At 46.9% G+C, this 25,953-nt stretch overlaps 2 protein-coding genes across 18 annotated transcripts in view; both read right to left on the bottom strand.

Annotated features, from left to right (window-relative positions):
• NEO1 (neogenin 1) overlaps positions 1-10,223 on the bottom strand; it is a 173,422-nt gene extending 163,199 nt beyond the window's left edge. For all 7 annotated transcript variants that reach the window (XM_068204323.1, XM_068204328.1, XM_068204324.1 and 4 more), the window contains exon 1: positions 9,933-10,223. In XM_068204323.1, coding sequence (XP_068060424.1) covers positions 9,933-10,047 — 115 coding nt within the window. In that variant the 5' untranslated portion in view covers positions 10,048-10,223. The remainder of the gene's footprint in view (positions 1-9,932) is intronic.
• A 935-nt stretch (positions 10,224-11,158) lies between these two features.
• BBS4 (Bardet-Biedl syndrome 4) overlaps positions 11,159-25,953 on the bottom strand; it is a 150,883-nt gene continuing 136,088 nt past the window's right edge. For 4 of the 11 annotated variants that reach the window (XR_011003878.1, XR_011003882.1, XR_011003880.1 and 1 more), the window contains 2 exons: positions 22,896-25,148; positions 11,159-16,475 (listed from right to left, as the gene is read on the bottom strand). The gene's annotated coding sequence lies outside the window, so the exon portion shown is untranslated. The remainder of the gene's footprint in view (positions 16,476-22,895; positions 25,149-25,953) is intronic. The other 7 variants (XR_011003887.1, XR_011003888.1, XR_011003884.1 and 4 more) reach the window with 7 other exon arrangements.

Genomic DNA, 25,953 nt, shown 5'->3' with positions numbered 1-25,953 from the left:
AGAGATCAGATCTAGCACAGATAGATTTTCAGCTCCCGTGAATGCTGGCTTTTTCCATTTAGACTGATTTCCTCAGTGAAATGAAAAGCTGCTGCTGGCAACAACAGCAAAGAAAACAACTGGAAAACGTTACTTTAGAAAACCAACACGTCAGATTTGGGGCTTTTCATGCTGTTATCATGAGCACATGACATTCCAATTGAGCTGAACCAGGAAAAGCCTTTAACTAGCACTGCCTGGAATGTGGAGTGTATTGGATCCTGCTCTGGGTGCATCTGATGCCCGGTTCTCCTCTTTCCATATTCAGAAGTCAATTCTCCCTTCCAAAAGTCTCAGATGTGAAATACAAAAACCTCTATTCACATGCTGTGGTGTTGCCTTGCAGATTCTGGCCCCTCAGTTTAGAGCAGACCTCCAATATTTACATCACCTACAAGAAATCCTATATATCTGCACTCACAGACAACACATTGAAAGGGGAAGAACACAAACCTACACTCAATGGAACCGCCAAGGTTTTCCAGTTGTGCCAACAGGACTCTCCATTTTCTGCAGCTATGGTTTGTGTGGGTTTTCTTTCATCTACATCTCCAAAAAGTTACATAAGACCACAACACAAGCTGGGTACCAAATCACTGCAGGTATCTCAACCATCTCTTATCTCATACTACCCAGGTATTTTTCAAAACCTACCATAACTTCAAATAAGGAGATAAGTAAAACGAATCCATAGCAACAAAAGAACTATAGAACCTAAAATTAAGGCTCTGAAGACCTGAAGTAGGTATGAGCCGACAAGAACATGTGAAGATTTGGATAAATAAGCTATTTTACACTTCAAACAGAAGACAAGCCTTGTCAGATTCCAGAAAAGGAAGCAACTTGGGAAAATGAAGGAGGGCTGTGGTGCAGCACCCAAAATCTGTGGCGCAGTCTCTAAGAGCTCTTAATGCTAATGAAAATAGTGTCCCATAAAATGTATTAAATCTGCTGTTACAAATGAGTAAGAACAGACTGCTGTGATTTCAGGTGGAATCCCCGGGACTGTCTCTTCACCATAAACAAAGCACGGTGCACTGCACCCTTACAGGGGCTGGCAGAGGTTGGTCTATCAGCCCCATCATTTCTACCTCTGCATTACCAACATCTCCTTCAGTCAAAAGGGGTAACCAAGGCAAATCAAAACATTCTGTCCCTTATCTGCTCTGCAGAACCACCAAGAACACTGCCAAACAGAGCCCAATGCAAGCAGGGAGCAGTTTTCCACCTCCTGAGGTACACACCCCTCAGCTCCCTGGACATGCACAGCCCCAGCACTTCATTTCAACCTTCATTTTTCCCTGAGAAAAACTGAGCAATGTCATCCTGAGCCATTCAATTGGCTGCCATTCTCCTCATTCTTGGGGGCCTGATTTGGCTGTCAAGAGTGCTTCCCATTTCCCTCCACAACCATATTGTCACAACCTACGACATTTAAATTTTTCTTACGCTTCCAGCGAGGTTTCCATGAAGAGCTGTCCTTACAGGATTTCATTATTGATACAGGAATGATTGTGAAAGTCCAGGCCCCAAAAAGCTACAGTACAGCTGTTAAAAATTATACACTACTCAAGACAAGCATCATTAATTGAGGTTCCCTCTGGACTTCTGCAAGTGAGTGTATTCAGAGCTGTCAGGCCTCCATCCTTTTCTGAAACCACAACCTGTTGGGCAGTTCTGCATTTTTTCTTCCTCAAGGCTAAGTATTTTAAGATGAAACCTGTTAGCTTTATTCCCACTTCAGAACCAGACAAACAAATGAAATTTCAGCGTGGGAAAAAAAGTTACAAACCAAAGCAGTAATTAAAGCTGAACTGAGAGTTCATTACCAATCTGAAAATGAACTTTTATGAAACATTTGTTTTTCAATGAATTTGCTAATAAACAGTGCCCACTTTCTGAGAAAGTTTCAGTCTGTAGATCTGGAATCTGTATGCTGAAATACATACTAATACGGAAAATTAAAATGGTGACATAAGACAAACAATGTTATTTTGCTCACAATGCTTTTCATACGCCAATTCCTACCCCCACCAGAAAAGCAGTGGCAGCGTTCCCTGTGCCCATGTCACCCTCTCCCTCCTGCCAGCATGAGGCAGAAGAGCAGGGATCTGATCCAATTCTCTACATCCTCCACAAACACTTAGGAAAGCCCACGGAAGGGCACAGTACCCCCTCACTGCAGTGGCACTGCCAGCTTGAAGCATTGAAACTAAACACCAAAATAGGATTAACACTTGGCTACGACTTCATCTCGGCTGTGTTTCCTATCTGGCCAAGCACATTTCTAATGGGAGACTCACAAATCGATAACAAAATACCTGGATTTTCTGCAAGGTGAGCACTGACAGCCCACCACTAAAATTTCCAATCCCAATGGCACTGGAGCGTACTACAAACTGCTGAGGTGTCCTACCATAGCAAAAATGTTTCTGGATGCAGTTTTCCTTTATTTCCAGTTTTTTACACTTCCTTGACTGTTTTCAAACAGGAACATTTGGCTTTATAAATCACTTTTGGAAAAATTTCATCTTCTTGTTAACACCCAGCTTTCCTCTCTGCTATGCACAACACTACAAAAGCCATAATTTCAAGTAATTTTTCAGTTAGTTAAAAGACATGTGGGTGTGGCAGTTGGGGACATGATTTAGTGGTGGACTGGGCATTGCTGGGGAAATGATTGGACTCGATCCTGGAGAGCTTTTCCAACTTAAATGATTCTCTGATTCTTCTGATTATTTTTTTAAAGCAATATGACCTCTCTTAAAATTTTGAAGACAAGTTTGACTCCACTTCTCAATTTTAAAAGTCATGACAGGTCTAATGACTTAAATGACTTTTGGCAGCCTGTTCTACTTTTAGAAGGAATTTCCAAACACCTCTATTTGTGGCTCTCCCTTCCTCACTACAGTTACATTATAAGGTTTCAACGCACGAACCACAGAGCCAAGTTAAGAGGAGATGTTCGGGCTCATTAACTACAGAGGAAAGCCAAGAAAGATGAAGCTTAGACAGGGCTTGTCTCCATCTCAGTCCAAGTGGAAGCAAGCTGTGGGACAACTACACTGAGAACCAGGGAGTGAAAAAAAACCTGGAAGCTGCCTCCAAGTGCTCAAGTCTGTTAGTAATGGCAGTAACACAAAGGTGGCTCTGCCAAAAGGAAGATGAAAGAGGAAGAAATGGAACCAACACAATCAGAGCTGGAGCTTTTACTTCCCAGGCAATGTAGGGAGCAGTGCTGTGTTATAAATACACAATCTAAAATACAGAAAGATAAACATGCAGACAAACTGAGATTTACCATGGCTCAAAATACCATCGTAAAGTACACAACAAATAAAGTAAAACTCGCCCAGAAAAGCACTCATTAAATGGCTGGAAACTCCATGCGGAACATGAAATAAATGGAAGCTGTAGATAAGCACAATGTCTCTTCAAAACCATATCAAGTCTAACTTAAATATCTTAATAGGCAAGAAACAGCAGCTAAGGCTACACTGGTACAGCCCTCAGCCTGCTGAATGCCCAACACACAGCGTGCTCTGTGCTGCTCACCCCGAGGTCAGCAGCAACACTGGACACATGTCATGAGTTAAAAACACATCAAACAAGATAAATTCATCAAAGTATCGTAATAATAACAGCAGACAAGCGTGCTGGCTACTGACACATGCTCTGACCCAGTGTCACAAAACCTGACAGCTTCAAGACATCCAAGACAGGCATCAGACAAAAACAAAGGTAAAATATATTTGGATTCCATATAAATGAGCTAGAATTAAAACCCCTTGTAAGGTACCCAGACTTGTAAGCCAAAAAGAAAGTTAAAAAAACAAACAGATGGCAAAGTCCAACAGAGCTATACTGATGAAGCATTGAAACCCCAAAGGATATCAGTACATAGGTGCCTGCTAGGAGAGACAAAGGGAAATTTTAAGAGATCAGCAGGCAGAAGTACAAAGGTAATAACAAAAGTAATAACAAAACAAAACACAATAAAAACAGAGTAAAATTCAGGCTCATATACATAACAATTAAAAGCTGATCTATATACAACAGACAGTAGTGCACAAATTCTTTGAGCAGACAGATGAATTAGTGGGTAATATAATCACTAAACAGCTTTTCCATTTCTGTAAGATCTCCAAACAAAACTGTATGACTGGAGGATACCAAAAATTATCACCAAGCTGCCATGCTTTGATGAGACCCAAAAGAACTGAATCATCAAAATCCACACCATCCACAACAGCCCATCATATGAGCCAAAACCTCTGCAACGCACTAAGGAAAAGAAGATCAATAGATTAAAATGTGCAAATGGAAAAGTTCAGGCTAAGCAGAACATCTGAATTTCTTCAGTAGTAACCAGCACCAAGCCAGCTGCACAAACAGCTCCACAGTGAAGAAAATTCACAGCTAACATATGCAGAACAACACATTTTGAGGGGGAAAAAGCTCTCTCTGTTGTACAATTCACTGTTTCTAAATCAACTTAAAACTAGATTGCTCACTGGAAAACTATAAAAACTAGAACGCCAGACAAATAGGAAAATAAAACATGGTTACATGACTGAATGACCAGAACATTCCTTCCCCAAAATGCCATACTCAGTCCTGATCATATCACAACAACAAACGCAAAGCTGAACCAGAAAAGTTCAGAGACTGGCAATGAGAATCAGTGATGCCATAAAAAATACCTAAGTTTATGCATTTGGACCCCAGGTGACTTCCCAAGGTGGGCAGTCCTGTCTGAACAACACCATTATGGATTTAACTGTAATTTCTTTCCTACTAATACATCCAATCCCAAAACATTCAGAAGCAACAAGGGGAGTGATAAGTTTAGTGTTGATGTAAAAAAAAAAAACCAAAAAAAAAACAACTCTTTTAGAGTAATTTATTACTTTTCATTAAAATTAAACCACTTCTCTTTCTGCACAAATCAAACAGCTTGTGGTTGTTACACACCCCAGGGAATTACCCGAAATCCCAAGAAACTTTAGCAGCAGAATATTCCAATTCCTTCACTGCCTTCGGTAAGGGCAGCTTTAATGAGAAAAAAAATATTTTAACTGATGTAAAAAGGATTTACCATAAATTGATAGTCGGCTTATTTTGTAAAATTAAGATGCTCCTCTGCATGAATACTAAATGGTAAAAACTCTGGAAATTAAAACACCTAATAGGCCACATAAAGCAGACTTTCAGTTTTCCTACTGAACCCTGCAACTGTACACATACAAATCAGGCTTATCTATTTATATGGAATTAATCAGGATTACCACTTTCATCTTGGCAATTTCACTGGAGGACGAAATCAATAGCACCCAATCAGTAAAATATGACTGTTTCCACTGTGCGGAGGCATTTTCTCTATTAAGAACTATTCTGCCTTTTTAAAAAATCAATAGCCTCAGGCATTGTATTTCAATATTGGAGACCCAGAGCTGTATTCTGGCAGGACAATCCAAGCAGCACCCCAGCTTTTGAGGCAGCTCTTCCCTCCCAACTGGGCACAGCAGAGAAGCAAACATGGGCCTGTGCCTCCACGGCCATTCCCAAAGGTTGCACCGAGACTTCGGAGCTCTCAGGGGCTGAACATCTAGTCCACAACCCTCGGAGGAAGGTAAAAAACCCTTCTGAATCCAGCATGGGAGCTGCAGTCTGGGCCCTGCAGCCACTGAGACCTCTACAAACTGGCTAAACAGAAGTGGAGTTTCCCTTCCATCAAGTGACATCCCAACATCAGCGCTGACTCCTCATGGGAAACCAGCACTAATTAGTTACTAGCAACAACTCCAGTTGTACCTCCTCATAGGCAATGCAAAGTGAGACTTTAAACATCCTGCACCTATGAAACCACTGCCTGTTTAGAAAAGTTGGCTACAAACACTGGCACATATTTTACACACCACATTATCTCCATGAAACTGGTGATGATAATAACATTCACTTTCAAACCCCCTGTGACACTCAGGCTAATATTGCCCAAGTTAAAAGTTCTGCTTTCAAGCTATAAAACATTAAGCAGAATATTGCACTGCTCCTTGTGCAGTTTTCCTAAACTCCCACTTCATTTCCTCACTCATTTATTATCACTCTCCTTCTCTTGGCCATGCAACAAACTCCAGTTAGGTGCCTACAGAGTCTTCTACAGACTTCTGACAATCTCTGGCTGAAGGTTAACCTCGTGTAAATCACAAGGGCATTTTATCACCAGGAACAACCAAATACTCTTATTTGTATAAGGAAATATCTACCATATGTAACTTCCTTACTTACACTGATAAGTTAGCACAAGGTAACTATGCCAGGCTTTTTTTTTTATGACACTTTTTGTTTGCTGCTTTTCACTGTGATGAACATTAGGCACAGGTGTGTACACACCTGACAACTTTGAAACTGAAGTGTTAGTTTATTAGGAAAGCTTCATAAGCCAGTCAAGTAATTTTCTTAGATGACTAATAAACATGCAGTGCAAAAGCCATATGCAACCTGTCCATATGGAACAGGAATATCAAGCAGGGAGACCGGTGCTTAACTGACTTGGGACGTAATCGAGACCTGAATATTTCTGCTCTATTTTTAACTTGGGATATAATTAGAAATAATCAAGCAGCACACACAAAACAGAAACAAATGACAACCTGCTGTTTCTAGGGTCCCCAGCTGATCTGTGCTGCCATCCTTAGCTTTCCATACCCACTCCCCCCACCATTACTCCCCAGGAAGAGCATCCCTGGCAGCAGCACCTGGATGCACTTTCCAGCTTGCTGCTCACAGACCCCTTCAGTTCTGGGCTCCTCCTGCAGCTCCAGGCCCACCAACTGCTAATTCTGCTCCATTGGGACTTCCCAAACCAGCAGTTTGTCCTCTAAAAAAAAAAAATCGATTCCAAGGACTTCAAGAAAACCAGGGAGAGACAGAACAAATTTCCTGCTTCTGAATAATCTCATTTGCAATCTTAATGGTGTATACAGGGTATCAGAGCTTTCCTATTAAAAATTAAGTGACACCAGTTTCATTTTTATTTCTAATAATGTAATCTGTATAGATCCAAGTTTTTATGCTTATCTCAACTCAGTTACAAACAGTTATAGGAGGCAGGATTTAGCTTAATTTGATGTTTCTTCTTGATTTGTTTTATTCCCTCAGCTAAGTGAAATGTTGTCCCAATTCTAAAATCAGCAGCTCATCTCACCTTATCTGCAGAGCAACCAACTACACTGGAAAACACACTAATGTTTGCAGATACACAAATAAATGAAGTTATACAGTTTTCTCCTAAAATAATTCAGCTGCACTCTTTTCGTCTTCAGAGAGCCACGATGAGCTATTTATAAATAAGAGCAAATGTCCCTCCAACACACATGACTCCATACGAAGAATATGGGCTTCCAAATCTGCAACTTCTGCTCATTTATGGCGCTTTTACCCACACTAAAATGCCAGCATGAGGTTTTTTTTTTTTGCATTAAAACCCCCCTGTTATGGATATAGCAAGCAGCACTTCAGCCTTGACAAGAAGAGCTGTGGGTCCCACAGCTAAAGCTCCACCTGGACCTACAAACGCAGTGTTCCTCTGCCTCTCCAGCCCTCAGTGTCAGCCTAAGGAGGCTCTTCCCAGCATCCTGAAGAGATCAAGCTTCACCCAGAGCACGAGCAGAAGACAGCACTACCCCCCTCACATCTAAACTCCAACAGGAGAACTTTCATGCCACAGAACATCTGCACCCAACTCCCTCTCCTATGAGCACCTGCCCATACAAAAGTATGTGCAGAACATCTGTATTTAAGAAAAACTACTAGCAATTAGATGGGAAATAGCGTGAATTAAAATGAACTTCATCCACTACACAGCCTCTTAATTGAGACAAAGGAACTAAGAGAGCCTTTCTCTCTTTCCCCTAAGTAACTGGTACGAACATCCTCAGACAGGGAAAGCCCAGCTCCTGGTCCTCCCCAGGAATCCCACAGGGCACATCCATGGACACAGCATAAAGGCACCTTCCACAAGAGAAAGAGAGGAGAAGAGGAGGAGCTCACAGAACTTCCAAGATTTCCACAATGATACTCCTACATTCCTGCTCTGATAAACAGCTCCAATGAAGGTTTTATTCCATATCATTTCAGCACATCACCCCCGCTCTGCAGACTTAATTCACATATTTGGCTTCAACAGACAGAACTTCACCTACTAATTTGATTTCCTCAAACCATAGAGTATGATTTTAAACCAGCAAAGAGCTACTAAAACAACCATAAGACTACTGAGCTGTCAGGAGAACAGGAATATCAGAAAAGAATCACCACGTGGCAAGATTTTACACATCACAAAGTAACTTATCTGTTACACATGTTCTGCAGATTTTTGAGTCAAACTGCAGTATTTTTCAAAAGAAAAAAAAATCTGCTTCAGACCTGGAATCTGCAAAGCTTGTACTGTGTAAGAGGATAAATAAAAATATTCCCTGTCAACAGGAGCCAGCTCACATGGCTCCATCGGGGTGTCCAAGATGAAAACCACTGTGGAAGATCCTGCCTAATGTAATTTGAAACAGAACAATTACACCATTTAATGGCAGAATTTAACCATTCTTACTTTCCCAAATTGCTAAAAAACACTCATTTGACCAGCAGTTTTTTCCATATTCCACTTGCACAGACTTCTCTCTTAAAATATCAGGATTCAATCAACCTACAGGGGGAATTTTTTTTTTTAATCCCAGTCAGCAGTCAGCATTCAAGACCAGATTTTCTTTCAAGCATCCTACCAGCTTATTGCTGGCAAGAAGGAAATAAAGAAGTTACTTTTTAGAGCCAGTATTTGGCATAACGAGCAGATAATATCGCTGAAAAGCTAAGGAGGCTTCTGTGGTATTAATGGTCTCATGCAAGGGCTTTTGAGAGAGCCTTCTCCTGCCTCACTTGGGTGAGATTACGTTTTCCGTAGCCTATAAAGAACCAGGATTCAATCATAGACCATTAAAGACAACAATGGTAAAAGGTGTGAGAACTACCGAGGCTGAAACGCTGCCAGACCGCTCATTTCTGGGCTACTGCGGCAGTTCCCAGGCAAGTTCCTCTCTCTCCACAGGTTGCCGGTACCGAGTCCGTGCCGCTTCCAGCAGCCCTCCCGAGCCGGGGCAGAGCCCGCCCGTGCCCGGCTCCCCTCAGGGGTAAACCTGCCCGATCCCACTCAGCTGTGCCCTTCTCCCCTCACTGGTGAGCTGCGAGCCCGATTCCCCTCAGGTGTGCCCTTCTCCCCTCACTGGTGAGCTGCGAGCCCGATTCCCCTCAGGTGTGCCCTTCTCCCCTCACTGGTGAGCTGCGAGCCCGATTCCCCTCAGGTGTGCCCTTCTCCCCTCACTGGTGAGCTGCGAGCCCGATTCCCCTCAGGTGTGCCCTTCTCCCCTCACTGGTGAGCTGCGAGCCCGATTCCCCTCAGGTGTGCCCTTCTCCCCTCACTGGTGAGCTGCGAGCCCGATCCCACTCAGGTGTGCCCTTCTCCCCTCACTGGTGAGCTGCGAGCCCGATCCCACTCAGGTGTGCCCTTCTCCCCTCACTGGTGAGCTGCGAGCCCGATTGCCCTCAGGTGTGCCTGGCTCCCCCCCGGTACCAGCGAGCCGGGAGCACAGGTGGGCGAAGCGTTCAATGCCCCGCAGAGGGGGCTCCAGGTGTCCCTTGTTCGCGGGGAGGCACGGCCGCCGCTCCCCGAGGCTCGCAGTGGCCCCTGCTGGTGCCCGCACGGGGGGAGCGCAGCGGGCTCAGCCCCTCGGCACCGCTGGCCCTGCCGGGGCCGCCCCGGGCCCCGCCGCCCCCGGGACCCCTCCGCGCCCCCGCGCAGCTCCGCGCCCGCCGCCTCCGGGGTCTCGCCGCGCTCTTACCCGTCAGGAGGCTCCGGGAGCCGCTCCGCGCCGCGGCGCCGGTGGGTGCGGGCTGCGCGAAGAGAAGGGCGATGCACAGGGAGCCGAGGAGCCGCCGGGCTCTCCGCGCCGCCATCGCTCCACTCCCCGCGCCCGGCAGCCGGGCTGCACCCAGCGCCAGCCCCTCCCCCGGGGGGGGCTCCTCCTGCCTTCCTTCCCTAGCGGGCGGGCTCCGCGGAGGGAGAGCGGCGGGCGGGCGGGCGGAGCGGCCGCGCTCCCTCCCTCACTCCATGGCGGGCCGGGCTCCGCCGCTCGCTCCGCTCCGCTCCGCTCCGTCCCGTCCCGTCCCTCCCTCCCACGGACCCCGCGGGGCGCGCGCCGCCTCCCGCCCGCCCGGCCCCGCCGCGCGCATGCGCGCGCTCCTCCCCTCCCAGCCCCGACCCCCGCGCCAGGTGTGCGCGCGCCCCCGCCCCCCCGCGCGCGCGCGCCCCCGCGCCTGCGCGTGCGCGCGCGCGGGGGTGGGCGGGGCCGCCGCCCTCTGCTGGGGGGCGAGGCGCTGCCCCCCCCGTCCCTCCTTCCCTCCTTGCCTCCGTCCCTCCTTCCCTCAGGGGCGCGCAGGCCGCGGTGTTAACGCAGCAAAGCCGTGTTTTCCCCTCCCCGCCACCCGCCCGCCACCGCGGCGGGACCTGCGCCTTTCCTGCCCGCACGTCAAGACGTGGAGAACCTGACGGTTCGGCAGCAATCCGGGTATCCCCGCATTGTGGCGAGCCGGAGGGTGTGGGAAGAGGGAGCCCTGCCCTGCCATGGTGCTGGTTACCGGCAATCCGGAGCCGCCAAGAAACCCGAAATCGAGCTAAATGTAGAAAAAGAACTTGCGGAAACTTGTTTTCTTGGGGAGCGACCCCGCTGCTCTGTTCGGGTGTCGCCTCTCCCAGTAAACGTGCTTCTCAACGATAGGTAACGTGAAGAAAAGGCCAGACGTGCTCCTAAAAGGCAAATGCAATGCATTTTCATCCTCCTGGGGGTAATTAGTTTCATACAGCATTTGCCATTCAAATCCAAATCACTGGATTGCCGCATCGTCACCAGCCCGTCCCAGCCCTACTGCCAGATCCAGTCTCCTTAGAAAGGACACAATAAAAGCTATAAATACACATTCCTCCTTCATTAATCATATGGAGTGTACCCTGATATTTTTTCCATCTCAGCTTGTTTCCCCACTAAATTATATTTTTACAATGCACACAGTGTCCTTGCTCATTTTATTATTGACTAATTGAATCGTCTCTTTCAGGACATAAATTACATGGGACCGGGGCTGGAGGTAACCAGGAGAGAGCCAGACCCCTGGGGCACTGCAGGATGTGACACATAGGTACGTCCCCCGCAAAACATGTTGCAAAACATTTTTAAACGACATTTAAATAATCTGCTCCAAAAAAAAAAAAAAAAACAGGCTTTTATGCTGGTTGTGAGACTCCCGTTAAGGAAAGTTTCCCTTGATAACCTCGGTGTGTGTGGCAAGGGTGTCCCTCTTGTTGCAGGCAGCTCTATATTCCCGTGAAATTCTTCTTGATCCAGCGGGATTTGCAGATTTGTTTATGGAGAGGGTTTTCTGCGAGGCAGAGGCTGGCAGCGTGCACAGTGCCCCAAACGCAGGTGTGGAACTTGCTGTACAGGGATGCAGGGATGCGCACGGTGAGTTAAACGCTGACGTGACTGCAAAGCACCACCTAATACAGGTGTCTGAGGCGTCTCTCCTTGGGAAGCTTGCTTCATTATTTTATGTTTCTGTCAGGAAACAGGGGTTTTGGCCACTAAAAATATCCCGGGGCATTTTCACAATGGAATAATTGCCTCCTCAGAAGGATGTTTGGGTTTCTCCAGCTTACCCTTGCCGGGCTGAGCTGCTATCTGATATGCCACAAGGATTACCAGCAACCAGCTGCAATTTATCCTGAAAATGGAAGTGGTGATTAAAAGGCAGGACTGGTAGTGTAACTCCTATTAAAGCCGGTTAGCAATTCCCATCGTAAAATCCTGCCCTCAGTTGCGTTTAATAGGGCCAGACTAACCACTGTGCTGAAATTTAGGCATCTGAAGTTCATACCTTGGGTTAAATTATAAACATTTCTCCTCCTGTTCCTTCTGTCAGGGATTTTCTAGTCTGAAAATGAGTGGTCACTTTGTCAGAGGTGATCCTTCAGACCCCGCTGTGAAAACCCTCCTGAAAGTCCTGCTGGTTCTTGGCAGGGGCTTCCTGGCTCTTCCACTCCCCAGCAGCTCCATCCTCTTCACAGCCCAGGGCTGTGGGATCAGGGCTGGACCTGGCAGCTCCAGTTCCTGGCTGCTCTGGACCATGCCATGTCTGCAGGTAGGAAGGGCGGACCTGTCCTTCCAGTCTTCTTGGGAAACACAGAGCAGGAAGCTCCTTGAAAAACACACAGTGGGGACAGGAACTGGGTCTGGGACAGGTAAGTTGGCAGGCACAGAGGCGCTGGAGAGAGACAGGTTCTCCAGGGTGGTGAAAGGGAATGAGCCAGAAGGAAAAACAGGTCTGCCTGGAGGGAGGGATAAAGCAAAGCTCATAAGAAAGAGTCTGGAAGCCAGGCTGCTGGGAGAAGACTTTAATTAAACCAGAGGGGAAATGGGAGAAGTTGCTGGGAGGAGGACGTGCAGCCTGGGAGGACTGGGAGCTGTCCCTGTGCTCTGGTCAAGGTTTGAGGGAGAGCTTGCTGGGCAAAAGGGATCAGATGGAAGAGCTGGAGTGGGGCAAGGGAAAAGGACCCCAAGCCTGGTGTGGCATGCAACGGGGCCTTTGGGAAGAGGGAATTCACTAGAGACAGTGATGTAGTAACGGGAATGACAGAAACTGGGGGAGGGAGGCAGAGCAGAAAGGTGAGGATTTAGGAATGGGGATGAAGACCACCTGGAAAACAGTCAGCAGGTACCTGAAATACACTAAGAATGTACCTCACCCCCTTGGAGTGCTGGAGCTTGTGCCAACCATGACATCCCTCACAGAGTGAAATTTCCCCATTGCCGATGGCCTGCATCGATGTCAACCCAGGATTACATTACTGGGGTTATCTCTACATGGGAAAGAAGTACATATTCAATAAAGCAACAGTACTCAGGCTGCACAGAAACACACTCCCCAGTTATCAAACAGCAGGATAAAGGCAACCAGTGCAGGATATGCCAGGCTCAGACACTGGAACAAGGTCAGGGAACCCAGGCAAGTGCCTGAACAACTTCCACCTCATTTACTGCAAAAATCAGATGCAGGTATTTTATGCACCTTATGAGGAACTGCTGGGCAAGCAATGCAGCACTGTGGGTGGGGCAGGTGACCGCTGCTTCCAGAAAGGATTTTTAGCCTCTGGAATCTGTGGGATGCAAAGCACATAAACAGAGCCTGCCCAGCACTGCACTAATTGTGCAGTCAGCACTGCCCAGGTGCCTGGGCTGACATTTTGAAGCCTGACTTGCAGAAATGAAGAACTCTTGCAGATAAATCTGCAATAACTGAGAATTCATACAACTTCTGGCTCAATTAGATGCCTGGCCATGTTCTATTTTCTGACAAAATCAGGCCACTGAGTATTTCTAATTGGATCTCTGAAATGAAAATATGTTTTTTACTATCCTGTCTGTACACCCAAGTTCCTCGTCTGTAAAATAAGGGCAACACCACTTCTCACTACAGTGTTGAGAAAATGAATCAGAGTTGGTGAAGCACTTGGATACCATAGTGATGAGTCCCATGGAAAAGCTCGGGAGGAAATGAATAAATCTGTCTTCAGAACAATATTTGAATAGTCTGCTGTAAATAAAGCACAGGCCACACAGTGAACAGCGAGGAGAAAATAAAATTATTACTTAGTGAGCACAGTCTATTCTGTACAATGAGTGAGGCCAGGAACCTGTTGAAAGAACAGCGTGTGATCTAATTAGAATTAAATACTGTATCATAATGCAAATGCATGGAAGGGACAAATTGCAGTTGCATAGGCCACCTTAATGTTGGTATTTCTAAACTTTTAGACTCTTGAATTTAAAAAAGAACTCAACTGCTAGGTGCAAAGGTGTAATACACATGTATAAATGATTTTCTCGCCCTTTAATAGTGGAAGACAATATATTTACCCCTTCTACCTCAGCCACTTAAGTGGAAAAAGTGTTTTTCTCCTCTTGGAGATATCTCAGCCTTACAGCCAAGATTTAACGCTGTCATTCGCACGCTGACGTAGAGATTAAAATCCAAAATTTACCTTCTTTGGGAGTCTGTGCACGATCATCAGAGACAGACTATTCTCCAGAGAGGGAGCCAGAGGAGGACCTTCATTTCGGTGATTAAAATTTTGTGTTTTGCTTGGAGTGCTTCCCATTCCAAAGCAGCCCCCTGGTTTTGGTGCAGAGCCACGGTTATGGAACAACAACTCCCCTGATCTTTGCGGCTCCTCAGTCCCGAGGCTACGCTGAGCTTTCCCGACTCCTGCTGAGACTTGGAGCCGCTTCAGAGCGGCTGTAAATTGCACTGGGTTATCTGTCGCCCACAAGAAGGGTGATGGAATTAGGATTGCACTGTTCAGTGCCACTCTGGTCTTGCCTATTTTTCTCGTCGTGATTTCTCTATTGCTTAGCAGGAAGCGAGGTGACACTCAATTGTTACACCAATTTATTGTTATCCAGAGAATTTTCCCTTACCAGGCATCCTCTGGCAGCTGGTAAAGGCAATTTGGGCTAAGAAGGGGCTGCAACACAAATAAAGACGAGGCTCGTTAAGTTTAAGACTTAGAGCTATGAGATACCTTCAGCTTAACCTGCTGTGCTGCCTCCCTTGTGTGAGGCATGGGCTCCATTCATGGACAACATCTGGCACATGGCCTGTCCCATTATTCCCAATCTCCATCCTGATTCCAGCACCAGTGCCCAGCAAGGTGTGCTGTCTTTCATCCTTCAATAGGGGCTGGATTTAGTTTTTCATTTATTTTTCACATTTATTGGTCACAGATGTGGTTTTGTAAACTGCTCTGAGGTTAAAAGTCATTCTCTGGACTTTGCTGAGCAAATTCTAGGTTAGCAGGTCATATGGCAGGAACCCTCCAACCCCAGCATATACTTCTGTCATTCCTGAGGTCAACAGCAGTTCCAGCTCCTCACTGGAATCGGGGAGGGTCATAAATGGAGGCAAACCTTCCAAACATTGAGCTGGGTTCCCTGAGATGGCTGAGAGGAAGGTGGAGCTCCTCGAGTGCCAGGCTGACAGAATCTGAAACACAAACAGGGCAGTTGGTGTAAAATGCTTTTAAAGGCTTCCCTTGCTGAGCAAGGGAGCTGCTGAGGTCTGATCCAGTGTTTGTTTATTTAGGGTTTTCAGAGCTAGATGGAGGGAACCTAAAATCCAAAATGCAGGGTTTACTGGAATCCAATCTGCAATTAAAAAGAAAAGGGATTTGTTATCAGGAAGTGCATAATGACGTGGGATATGGATCTCTGATCATCCAGAAGGAGAGAAATACAACTAACACCTCAGGGGAAAGGCTGATGTTACTGCAGTCAACGGGATTTTTGTCATCCATGTCAGTAGCGTGAGATTTCATCTCTGGAAGCCTGTCATGGGATGACTCCGTGCCACAGGTGCTCACAGTGACTGTATTTTCCTGTTTTGGTGGTTGTCATTAGTCCTTGTTCTTAGATGAGATCATTACTGGGGACACACTGACCACTCCATTCTGCTTCCCCACTGTGCGTGCCCTCACTTTTCCAGTGTCCCACTTCTCCCTGAGCTACAACAACTCATCTTTGGACTGAAAGACTCTGCACATCCAGTAAGAGAGGAGGCAGATGGTCCATGCCCTCTTGTGCAAACAGGATCGGTCTCCTCTGCATCTTAGAAACCACATAAGCCAGGCAAGGATTCCAGGTGGTGTTTATCCCAAAGCTTTTCCAACAATCCCACAAGAATGTTAATTACTGACACCAACAATCTTACTCTCATTCATCTAATGGGAGTGCCTAAAGGTCTTACCTGAGGTTGTGTTAGACACCATAGGATCGCACAGGAAAAGCACAGAGGGATTTTTGTCCAGGTCATCCTGACAGGAAGTCAGAACCATGGAGAGGTGTTGGAGGTAGAGCCAGCAGGGCCACCTTTCACATCTCCTGAGTCCCAGTGCTTCTGCTCTGTAAACACTATCACATTTTCTCCTGTGCCAGGGGAAGTGAGTTGGCAAGGAGTCCGAGAGAATTCAAAGCAAGAGGAAAACGGTGGAGAAGAGAAAGGATAAGAACAAAAGGAAAAGAATTGATGCTTAGTACACAGAAACAGTCATTTGCCTCTGGGCTTGGGAAATCAAAGAAATAACCTTAGCCCAACAGCTGAGGATGCCTGGAAAACACAGCCCATCGCTCCCGAGGATCCCAGCACACCTCACAAACCTCACTTTTGCCCGTGGCAGGAACCAACAGCAGCACAGCCTGGCCCTTTCTGTGTGTTACCTGAAAGGGTCAGCTGAGGTGTTGGGTCATACGGCTGGAATCAGATGTGTTGGGGGATTCCTGGAAATGGAGAGAAAAGGCCTCATTATCTGTGAGAGATACAAACAGATCAGCCAGAGTTAGATGAGCAAGTCCACACATACAACTTGAGACCAAATAGACTTGACTGTTGTGTCAACACCTACAACTCCCACAAGTGTCCTTCCTTTTGGTCTGTATCTCAGCCTGTGATTTTAGGTGTTTTAATATACAGAAACAATGATTCCAGGAGTCATTGCTTGGACACAGTGGCTGAAGTGTCCCTCTGCTTTAAATGGCAGAAACTGGAGGCACAGAGTGCTACAGAACCTTGTGATGGAAGAGTAAATATGAGTAAAATTACCTCAGTCCACTAATTCAACAATTCAGAACCAGTCATTGCTATGATGTAGTGAAGACAGGGACAATGAACCACAGAAACAGGAAGGAATAAAGACTTTGGACAATAGGTTGGCACGGGGACAGAGTCCTGTTTGCTGTAATAATCTTGTTCATGCACTCTCAGACAGCCCTTTAAAGTCATAGTTTTGGCTTTGCTTCCTCCAAGTGGAATGCTCAGACAAACCTCATAACCCTTTCAAATGCTGTGAAGGAATTTCCTATAAATATAATGGATTTTTCATGGAGGAAATAATAGACTTCTTCATTTTTACGATGTTATCTGACAAAGGGAAAAACTTGAACATTTGTAAAATTAAACTTTTCAGAACAAGACCTAGTTTACAAAGAGTTTCCATCCCCCAAGCTCATAGCGTGCCACAGAAGGATGCCTGGAGCCCTGGCGGATACTTTTGCCACAGGATCTGTACACTGTGATCATGGTGCTTCCGAAATTACCTTCCTGCCAGGAAAGGTTGTGCTGCAGCACCTGGGAACACTGCAAAAGTCTGGACAAGACCTTGGTGATGTCGCTGTCAGAGGAGAGCATGGCAGTCTCTTCCCAGAGAGCAATAGCAGGGATGCAGCTAAGGAGAGAAAAAAGCTTCTGTTCCCAGCAGTTCCTGGTTTAAAAGCAGAGTTATAGACTCGTTCTGCATACATTTTATTTTTAAGTCATTCTGACCTCTTGCAATTCTTAAGCATCTCTAAACCCAGGGGGAATTAGCCAACATTTCTTCCTACTGCTTCCAGTGCAGCCTCTTACCCCCATCAGCACAGTCTGAGTCTTTCTCAGCTGTAGGACTGAGCAATATGGGGACATGAGGACACTTTAAAAAGCAAAGAACACACTTTGTGCCAAGGGATGGTGCTGTACTGAGAGCTCTGGCAGGGAGAATGTGGGCAGCCTTCAGACAGGTGAAGAGTCTGACTCCTCAAGCTCCGATCTGACACTTCTCACAGATATTAATTTCACTTTTTTTGTTGTTGCTTAAACAACCTTTCAGGGCAACATTTCTGCAAAAACACCACCTTTCTCCCACCTTTCCATGTTCATCCCAGGGGACCAGTGATCAAAGCCAGGAAAGCAAACCAGGAGCTCTGATGGGATGTGGAACATGGGTGATGGAGCCGTGAGCCCATAGGATCTCCCTGACAGGTCTGGGCACTTGGCACATCAGGATTGCTGGGTCTGCTGTCACACAGGGGTTCTACCACTGGTGTTATTCCCTCAGCATCTGAGTGGCAGGTTTAAAATAACATTACATGAGTGCTACAGGCTGCAGGCCCTGGCTGAGCCCTGAAGTCAGATGACTTGAAACAACAAATATGCCTGGATAGCAGTTCCCTAAGAAATGTCATCCTTACACTGCTGCACTGTTCCTCCTAACGGAACCTGACGGGACTTATTGACTGCCCACTATTCCTGTAACTGCATCGGAAGTTATTGATTCTGGGAAATATGAAATGTGTCTCAGAGAGGTCAGAACGTGACTCTGTGTCCAAGTGAGACACTAAAGTCTTCAGAGACACTGAATGAGGCAGAGGGAGCAGCAGGAAACAAAAGGTGGGGAGTTGACTCCAACAGGGATCAGTGGGTTTGAACACCACCGCCACAAGAAGAGATGAAGGTGCTGATCCAGGTTCCTTGTGGCCAGAAACCACCACAGCGTAAATGTTGCCCAGGCTGTTGCTCCACCTGCTTTCCTCCGCACTAATACACATTTAAGGGATGCTCTTAGAAGGACCAAAAGTTGAAATGCATTTCTTCCTCCCGTAGAGGAAGGCACATGATGGCAGGGGAATCTGGGAGGAAAATGCTCTTATGCTATACAGGCAATGGACATTTTGTGCACAAGCAAGATGCCTTCACATTCTCAGAGGAATTCAGCTAAAAAGCATCACTTCCAAAAACTGGAGACAATTCAGATGCTTGGAACAAACTTATATTGCTAAAAGTGGGGAACTGGTCAAGACAGATGTTCAGGCTATCAGAAGTTGTTATCAGAAGTGTCCATTTCTGGAAGCACAGAAGCGTAGGTATTCAACAAAAATCAATTTCTCAAAATTACTCTCCTTCTGTGACCAAAAACCTTTGGTGAGGGCTGAAAAGAGCTTGAGGTTTATGTCTGTATCATATGGACATTTAGATTCCATGAACAAAGCAATGGTATTTTTCAGCCGTGAGCCCTCTGAGGCAGGTTACAAATAACAGAGATTTGACAGAGGGAGAAAAGCTTTCTCACAAATCTCCTGTTTTCCCAGTCCCAAAGGGCTGCAAACTGCCTCTGACCCCACTTCCATGCTGCTGCTCAGTCCGTGATCTGTTGGGTTTTTGTTTTCAGATGGGAGTCCAGCGTTTTCCTGCTGACCTCCAGCAATCAGTAACACTCAGCTGCTCCTTCTGGGGTGTCATCGTGGTATCCACCACTCCTGAGGCTGCCAGGACATTCTGGGAACCACTGCCTTTGGACAAGGCAGCACAGGGGACCACCACAAGGAATAGTATGACTGACATTTGTTTTTATGTTTACTGCTACTACTGCTGTTAATGTGTTGTTTGTTTTCTAAAGAGCAGAGTTTGTGAATTATGCTCAGCTTAAAAAGAAAGCTGTAAAAAGTACCAGTGAAAGACATCAGGAAGAAAAAACTCAAAACCTATCTTTTTTGTTTGTTTTTTAAGGTCTGCATCCAGTTTCAGGCAAATGCAGCAGTGCCTGGGGTGTGGTGCTTCCAGAAGACTCCTGAAGGAGCACCTGCTGGGCACAGGCTCCTGCTGTGGGAAGGGAGCAGTGGGAACTCAGACACAAGAGCAGGTACCTCACTGTTTCCACACGAGGAAGAGGAAGATCTTGGTCTTGTTCCTGACTACAGGTGGCTCTGACACATGAAAGAGCCACTTTCATGTGGCTTTCATGTGGTTTCACTAATTCTCAGTCGAGACAAGTGAATGATGGCTGTCCCATTAGAAGTGACCAAGGTAAGATATCTTGCACTTCACCTAAAACTGACACCAGAAGAAGGGTAGGTTTAGATGGAATATTGGGAAGAAATTCCTGGCTGTGTTTGGTGCTGAGGTCCTGGCACAGGGTGCTCAGAGCAGCTGTGGCTGCCCTGTCCCTGGAAGTGTCCAAGGCCAGGTTGAACAGCTAGTGGAAGGTGTTCCTGCACATGGCAGGAGGCGGAACGAGGTGGAACAAGGTGGTCTTTAAGGTCCCTTCTAACCTAAACACTTCTGGGATTCTGTGATCAAGAATGAGGGAATGCCAACACAGACTGAAACGTGGCCAAAATCCCTGTTTGGAGTTCCTGGTCCCAGGGTGGGTGGGGTGACACTGCAGCAGGAGGGTCCAAACCACAGAGGTAAGTGAATATTCAAGTTGTAGACCAACTTAGGAACTTAATTAACCCCACCAAAAAGCTACACGCGGACTTTGGGGATTGAGCAGTGACACTGCTCTAAGTCAGCTCCCACAGTGGGGATTTTCCCTCTGACCAAAGAGCTCCCTTGGTCAATGTATGGGGAAACACAGACAGCAAAAGAGATGGTGGGAAAACTTAGCAGCATTTATAGTTGTGTTGGAAAGCCTTGTTCACATCAGAACACCTTCCCCAGGTACCTGAACAAAAGAATGGGGATTTTAAAAAACAGGAAAACCTGCACAAGCTGCTCAGTAAATCTGAAAGGAGAACACCCACCTTAAAGCTCACCTCCTATATGGGATTTTTACCTGGAGCCCAGCTGACACCAGAGGAAAGGGTAAAAAGGCTTACAGCTCTGTGAGAGATAATGACAGAACTGACAGCAGTGGACCCTGCTGGGTCACCAGAGAAAGGGGGAAAACACAACCCTTTGTGATTACAGTCAAATACAAATAAATATGTTGGAAAAGAACATTCTCTATTTCCTGCAAGCAGTAAAGTTTGGGGGGAAATGGCCTATGACAAATATTTTTCTCTGCTGGAGGCAGCAGCAGGGCTCTGACGGGCACATTGGAAAACAGACCATACGTTTGTGCATATTCAACAGCCCCACTGGGAGACATCATTTCTCAGGCTGCCATTGGGGTTGTGTTTGGCACTTGAACTGTTTCGGGGGCTTTGATAGTCCAGGATCTGTGTAGAGGATGTTTTGTTCTGAGGGAAAAGAGCACAAGCACATGACCAGAAGCTCTGATCAGCTACTGAAAAACCCAGACCAGCAGAGCTCAACAACACAACTCCTTTGTAATGGAAATGCCATACCTAGGCATGAAATTAGGGTTGAAGTCATCCCCAAAATTCCTGCCCCAGCAGAAAAGGATGTAAAGTTAAGAACACCTCTGAGTGGTGAAGTGTCGACCCAATTTAGCTGCCCAAGCAATCAATGACGGATCTTTATGAGTGTTCAGGCGCCCTAACACACAGATCTTCCCAGGGAAACTGAAAGGAGCTAATTAATAGCCCAGATAAACAGAATGAAATGCAAAGCCGGACATAGATCTTTACAGGCCGGTGCTGACTGCGCTGAATTCTCTCCTTGCACTCCCAGCTGACCCCAGTGAGGCATCAAGATTAATGCTTGTACAAAAAGCTTTAGCTTTCCATTTTTTTGTAAAGCACTTGCAGACTATCTACTCAAGTGTTTCACCTGGCTGTGATTAGAGATAGTTTAGTCTTGACCTACAGACTTAGCTGGGTGTAGTTTTGCTCTCCCCATCCCGTTCTGAGCACCCTGAAGTGAAACCTCTATGTCTTTACTGCTCTGGCTGCCAGGACATGAATTCCCTAATAGCTGAGACTGTTTAATTTCAAATTGCTCAGCTCCATTCGTGCCACCTGCCCTGTTTGCAGTGCAGTTTGGGACTCTCTGGTGCCCCAAACTGGAACGAGGTGATGATGTCACTCAGAGTTAACACACAAACCCCTGGGAAGGAGATGCTGAAAAGTCATGGGAATCCTCCTTGTTCCCAAGAGTTGCAGCACAAGGGCCCTCAAAGGAGCTTTAGAAGGAGTTCCAAGGCTGGTCTTGAACGTGGGATACTTCCTGGACGGTGTACTTGGGGTCACTTGGCCTTTTCAAGAACGGGTAAAGAGACATGAGCTTGCTTTGGGGACTGGACTGCTCCAGCCATGGGACACATGGCCAGCCCAGCAGAAGCAGCTCCTGCCCTCTGCCACCAGACTGAGGCCATTTTGATCCAAGTATTTTAGGGAGAAATACCAGTAAGTCTTGTCAGCAGGAAAGGTCTGTCTGGGAAGACATCCCTTCAAGTGCTTGGAGATGGCAGAGGAAGAAGTTAAACACTGAGGGTTAATAGTCTGCCTTGCACAGGCAGCTCCTACAGCAGGAAAAGCCAAGAACAGGCTTTCCAGGATCGTGATTTTGGACTAAGGTGCCTAAATTTTGTGTACATTTCACTTCAGACTCTGATTGGATGCAGCCTTAGATGTCCCTTGTTTTTCCAGTAGAGAGGAGCAATACTACCATGGTGTTTCCCAGTGTCACTGCTAAACTAGTGATCCCTCTTCAAGAGCCAGGGTGGAAGGTACAGCACAAAAAATCTTCATTTTTTAACTAAAGTAAGGTGAAAGAGGACATCATATAACAGGTTCAGCCTGAGAGCACTGAGAGGATTCATAGATTCCAGAATGGTTTGGGTTGGAAAGGACATTAAAGTTCATCCCATTCCAGCCCCTGCCATGGGCAGGGACACCTTCCACTAGCCCAGGCTGCTCCAAGCCCCATCCAACCTGGCCTTGGGCACTGCCAGGGATCCAGGGGCAGCCACAGCTGCTCCGGGCACCCTGTGCCAGGGCCTCCCCGCCCTCACAGGGAGGAATTTCTTCCCAATATCCCATCTAACCCTGGGGTCCAGCCAGATGTGAGATGCTTGAGAAAGGTAAATCTCGGGCTCGAGGGCTGCAGCTGACCTTGATTTTGTTCCTCAAGTGAGGAGCTCTCCTGGCTCGAGAAGGAGCCTCTTTCTACATGGAAGCTAAAGATGATTAAAACCTTCCAGAGGAACAACATGAGATACAGCCAACATTCTCCTTTCTCCCAGCTCCCACTTCCTCACACACCCCCTTGGCTGAGGATGAGGAGCAGGTTCTGCTTGGCCTGATTTGGAAGGGAGACACAAACCGCACTGGCCAGGATCTGGAGTTATCCAGCTGTACCTCAGTCTTTCCTGTCCCATCATTCTAGTGACCCAGAAGTCTGGAAAATAAATAATATTTGTAATTGTTGGGTTATTCCTCTACACAAATGTAATCCTTCTATCAGTGCTGTGTGTAAGGATATGCAGAGAAAACAGGAATGTTCTTGGGATTGGAGACCAGTGGGCAGAACATTTTTTTGCAGGCCCACACAAAACTTTTGGGTTGTCCCAAGCCAATGTCCCAGAAGGACATCAGAGTCAGCACTTTCACTGCTGAAATTACCCACAGCCAAGAGAAATACATGAAATATTAGTGGGAATATTGAGAAATAACAAAAACTGGTGCAGAAACCGCGTTGGAATGTGCTCGCAGGGACATGCACAGGCACAGCCTGTCCAACAGACTCGTGGTCATCCACGATCCTGGCTCACAACCTACAGCCATTCCCTGAAACCTTCCACCAGCCTGAATTCCTTCTGTACAAAGGGAGTCTCGTGGCCTGTTTTAAAGCTCTAACACCTTCATTTTGCTTTGAGCTCAGCTTCTCTCCTGCACTAACGGGCATTTGGGAAGCTGTGAAGATCATACCATCATCATAGGAGAGGAAACTGTTCCCCCGTGACATCCCCCTGCGCTCTGTGCCCACAAACCTCAGGGTCCATCACGCAGCCTTGAGTCTGCGTGGAAGGAGCCAGCTGGAACCTCTGGAAACCTGGAATGCTCATAGGATTGAGGAAGGGGGAAAGCACGAGCACTGGCCCCTTCTCCAAAAGCTGCACACCAAGATCCCAAACCCCTTCTTATTCCAGCACTCAGAAACTCACTGGAGTCAGAGCTTTGGGATTAGCTGCTGCTGGAAAAGGAGGAAACTCTATTTGCATGCACAAAGATTGTGAGTTTTCTTCCTCCACTCCAGTGGAAGTTTAGTCCAACAGGCCCCTTGCTGAGTGTCCAGTGGCCTGGTCAGCACTGCCTCAGGTGAGCACAAATCCAGTGGACTGACGTGGGAAGGCAGCCTGGGCTGGAGATGTGCTCACATAGCTTCATTTAGATCTTTCATGATGGGAGAATTGAGAACCAAAGATGTTCCCACCAAACCTACTCATCCAATTACCGGAGCACTTTGAAAATGTGATACGGATCAGGGGAACAGCCTGCGCTTTTCCCAGGACAGAACAGGAGTGTGCAGACACTGCACTTTTGGGAAGCATCGAGAACCAGACACAGGAGCTTTGTGGCCTCTCTTCATTGGTTCTGACTTGCTCTGACTCCTCGCCTGCTCACCATTAGCACCCCGTGGTGCAGTTGTGTTTGACATCCCTGTAACAGCCCCTGATTTATATGGCCTCGCACAACCCCTCCACCTCTGCGCAGCCTTGGGAGCAGCAGAACAGACATTTTGAAATAGAACTCCTTTGCATCAGCCACTGCCAAAGGAGCAGACACCTTCAAAGAGCATTATCTTTGTGAATCAAAACTTCACCCTTCCCAAATGATCTCTTTTTTTAATGAAATGGAGCTTTTAGGGTTTGGCAGAAGCGGACAAATACTCCAGTGGGCAGACTTGAAAAAAACAGGTGAAAGCATGACTGAGATTCAGTCACAGAATAAAGGAGAGAAAGGATCCAGGGAGAAATCCAACGTGCTACATTCATCACTCACTCATTCAAGGATTTGAGCAACTGTCCAATGAAGGGAATTCAAGCTCCCCATTTTATGGTGTACCTCTGATGCTTTTCCACATGGCACTGCAGGAGATGAGCCGTGCTCCTTTCTACACCCATTTCCTACAGAAAATCTGCAAACCATCACCACTGATGTTCCCTAATTTAAAATCCATGTCCTAACGTTCTCTGCCTCCAAAGCATGGCCACCACATAATGCCCTGCTTGCTTTAGGAATGTGGTTTTCCTTTGGTCCGACGGGAACACCACGATTATGTGCTGCACGTGCCAGAGAGGCAGGGCTGGGTGGGGAAGGAGAAGGGAGGCTTCAGCTGACAAGTGATAGTACCTATTTTTGGCTCCCGGAGCCAGGCTGTGCTTCTCCCACTCTGTTTTGATGCTCCAACACATTTCACTGGAGATGTCACCAATCCCAGGCAGTCACGACAATCTGGGGTGCTGGGATTCAGCCTTGTGGGGGAGGGAAGACAAGCAGCAATTTTTCTGAAGTCTGTGGCAGGAACAAATGGATTTGTGGTGACTGTTATTTGAATATTAGCATTTAGATGAGGCTATTTTTCAGTCTGAACATACCATTAGAACACAGGAGATCTACACTTGGCACTCCCTTCCACCTGGCTGCAGTGGGACATCACCTATTCCTAAACTTCCATGGTGAGGTTTTCAGATCTGGTTAAACATCTTGCAGAACCAAATGCCCTCTTGCTCCCCCACTGCCTGGGAAACACATAATACATAAAACACAAAATTCAGTCTCCTGGAGTGAATTCATATCCTAAGTGTGTTTTGCATAACTACAGTGCCTACTTGGGGTGCACAGGATTTTCCCAGAACTCCAAGTGTTGCAGTTCCCCCTGTTGTTAAGTGACAACTTATTTACATCCCAGAATTCTGAGGCAACACAAGCCAAGGTCTCTGCTCACATCACCTGTTGCAGGTACCCCCAGGAGGTTGTGAGAGGCTCCCCTCTTCATGGCTGTGCTTCAGCCATGTGAAGGAGGAAGCCCAAAAACTCTCCTGAAACTGAGCACTCGAACTGGGCACCGCAGTCCATGCTGAAGGGGCTCCCCACAACCAGGCCACCCTGTGCCTCCTGCCCCCAGCAGCCTGTTCCTGCCTGGCACCATGCCCTCAGCTCTGCAGCACTGAGCAGGGAGGGGAGACAAAGCTGTGGCTGCCCATCCCTGGAAGTGTGCAAGGCCAGGTTGGATGGGCCTTGGAGCAACCTGGGACAGTGGCAGGAGTCCCTGTCCATGGCAGGGGGTGGAACTGGATGAGCTTTAAGGTCCCTCCCA

Source organism: Anomalospiza imberbis, chromosome 13 (assembly GCF_031753505.1).
Source record: "Anomalospiza imberbis isolate Cuckoo-Finch-1a 21T00152 chromosome 13, ASM3175350v1, whole genome shotgun sequence".
In the NCBI taxonomy this organism is placed as follows: Eukaryota; Metazoa; Chordata; class Aves; order Passeriformes; family Viduidae; genus Anomalospiza; species Anomalospiza imberbis.
This window is presented reverse-complemented; position numbering and strand designations above follow the sequence as displayed.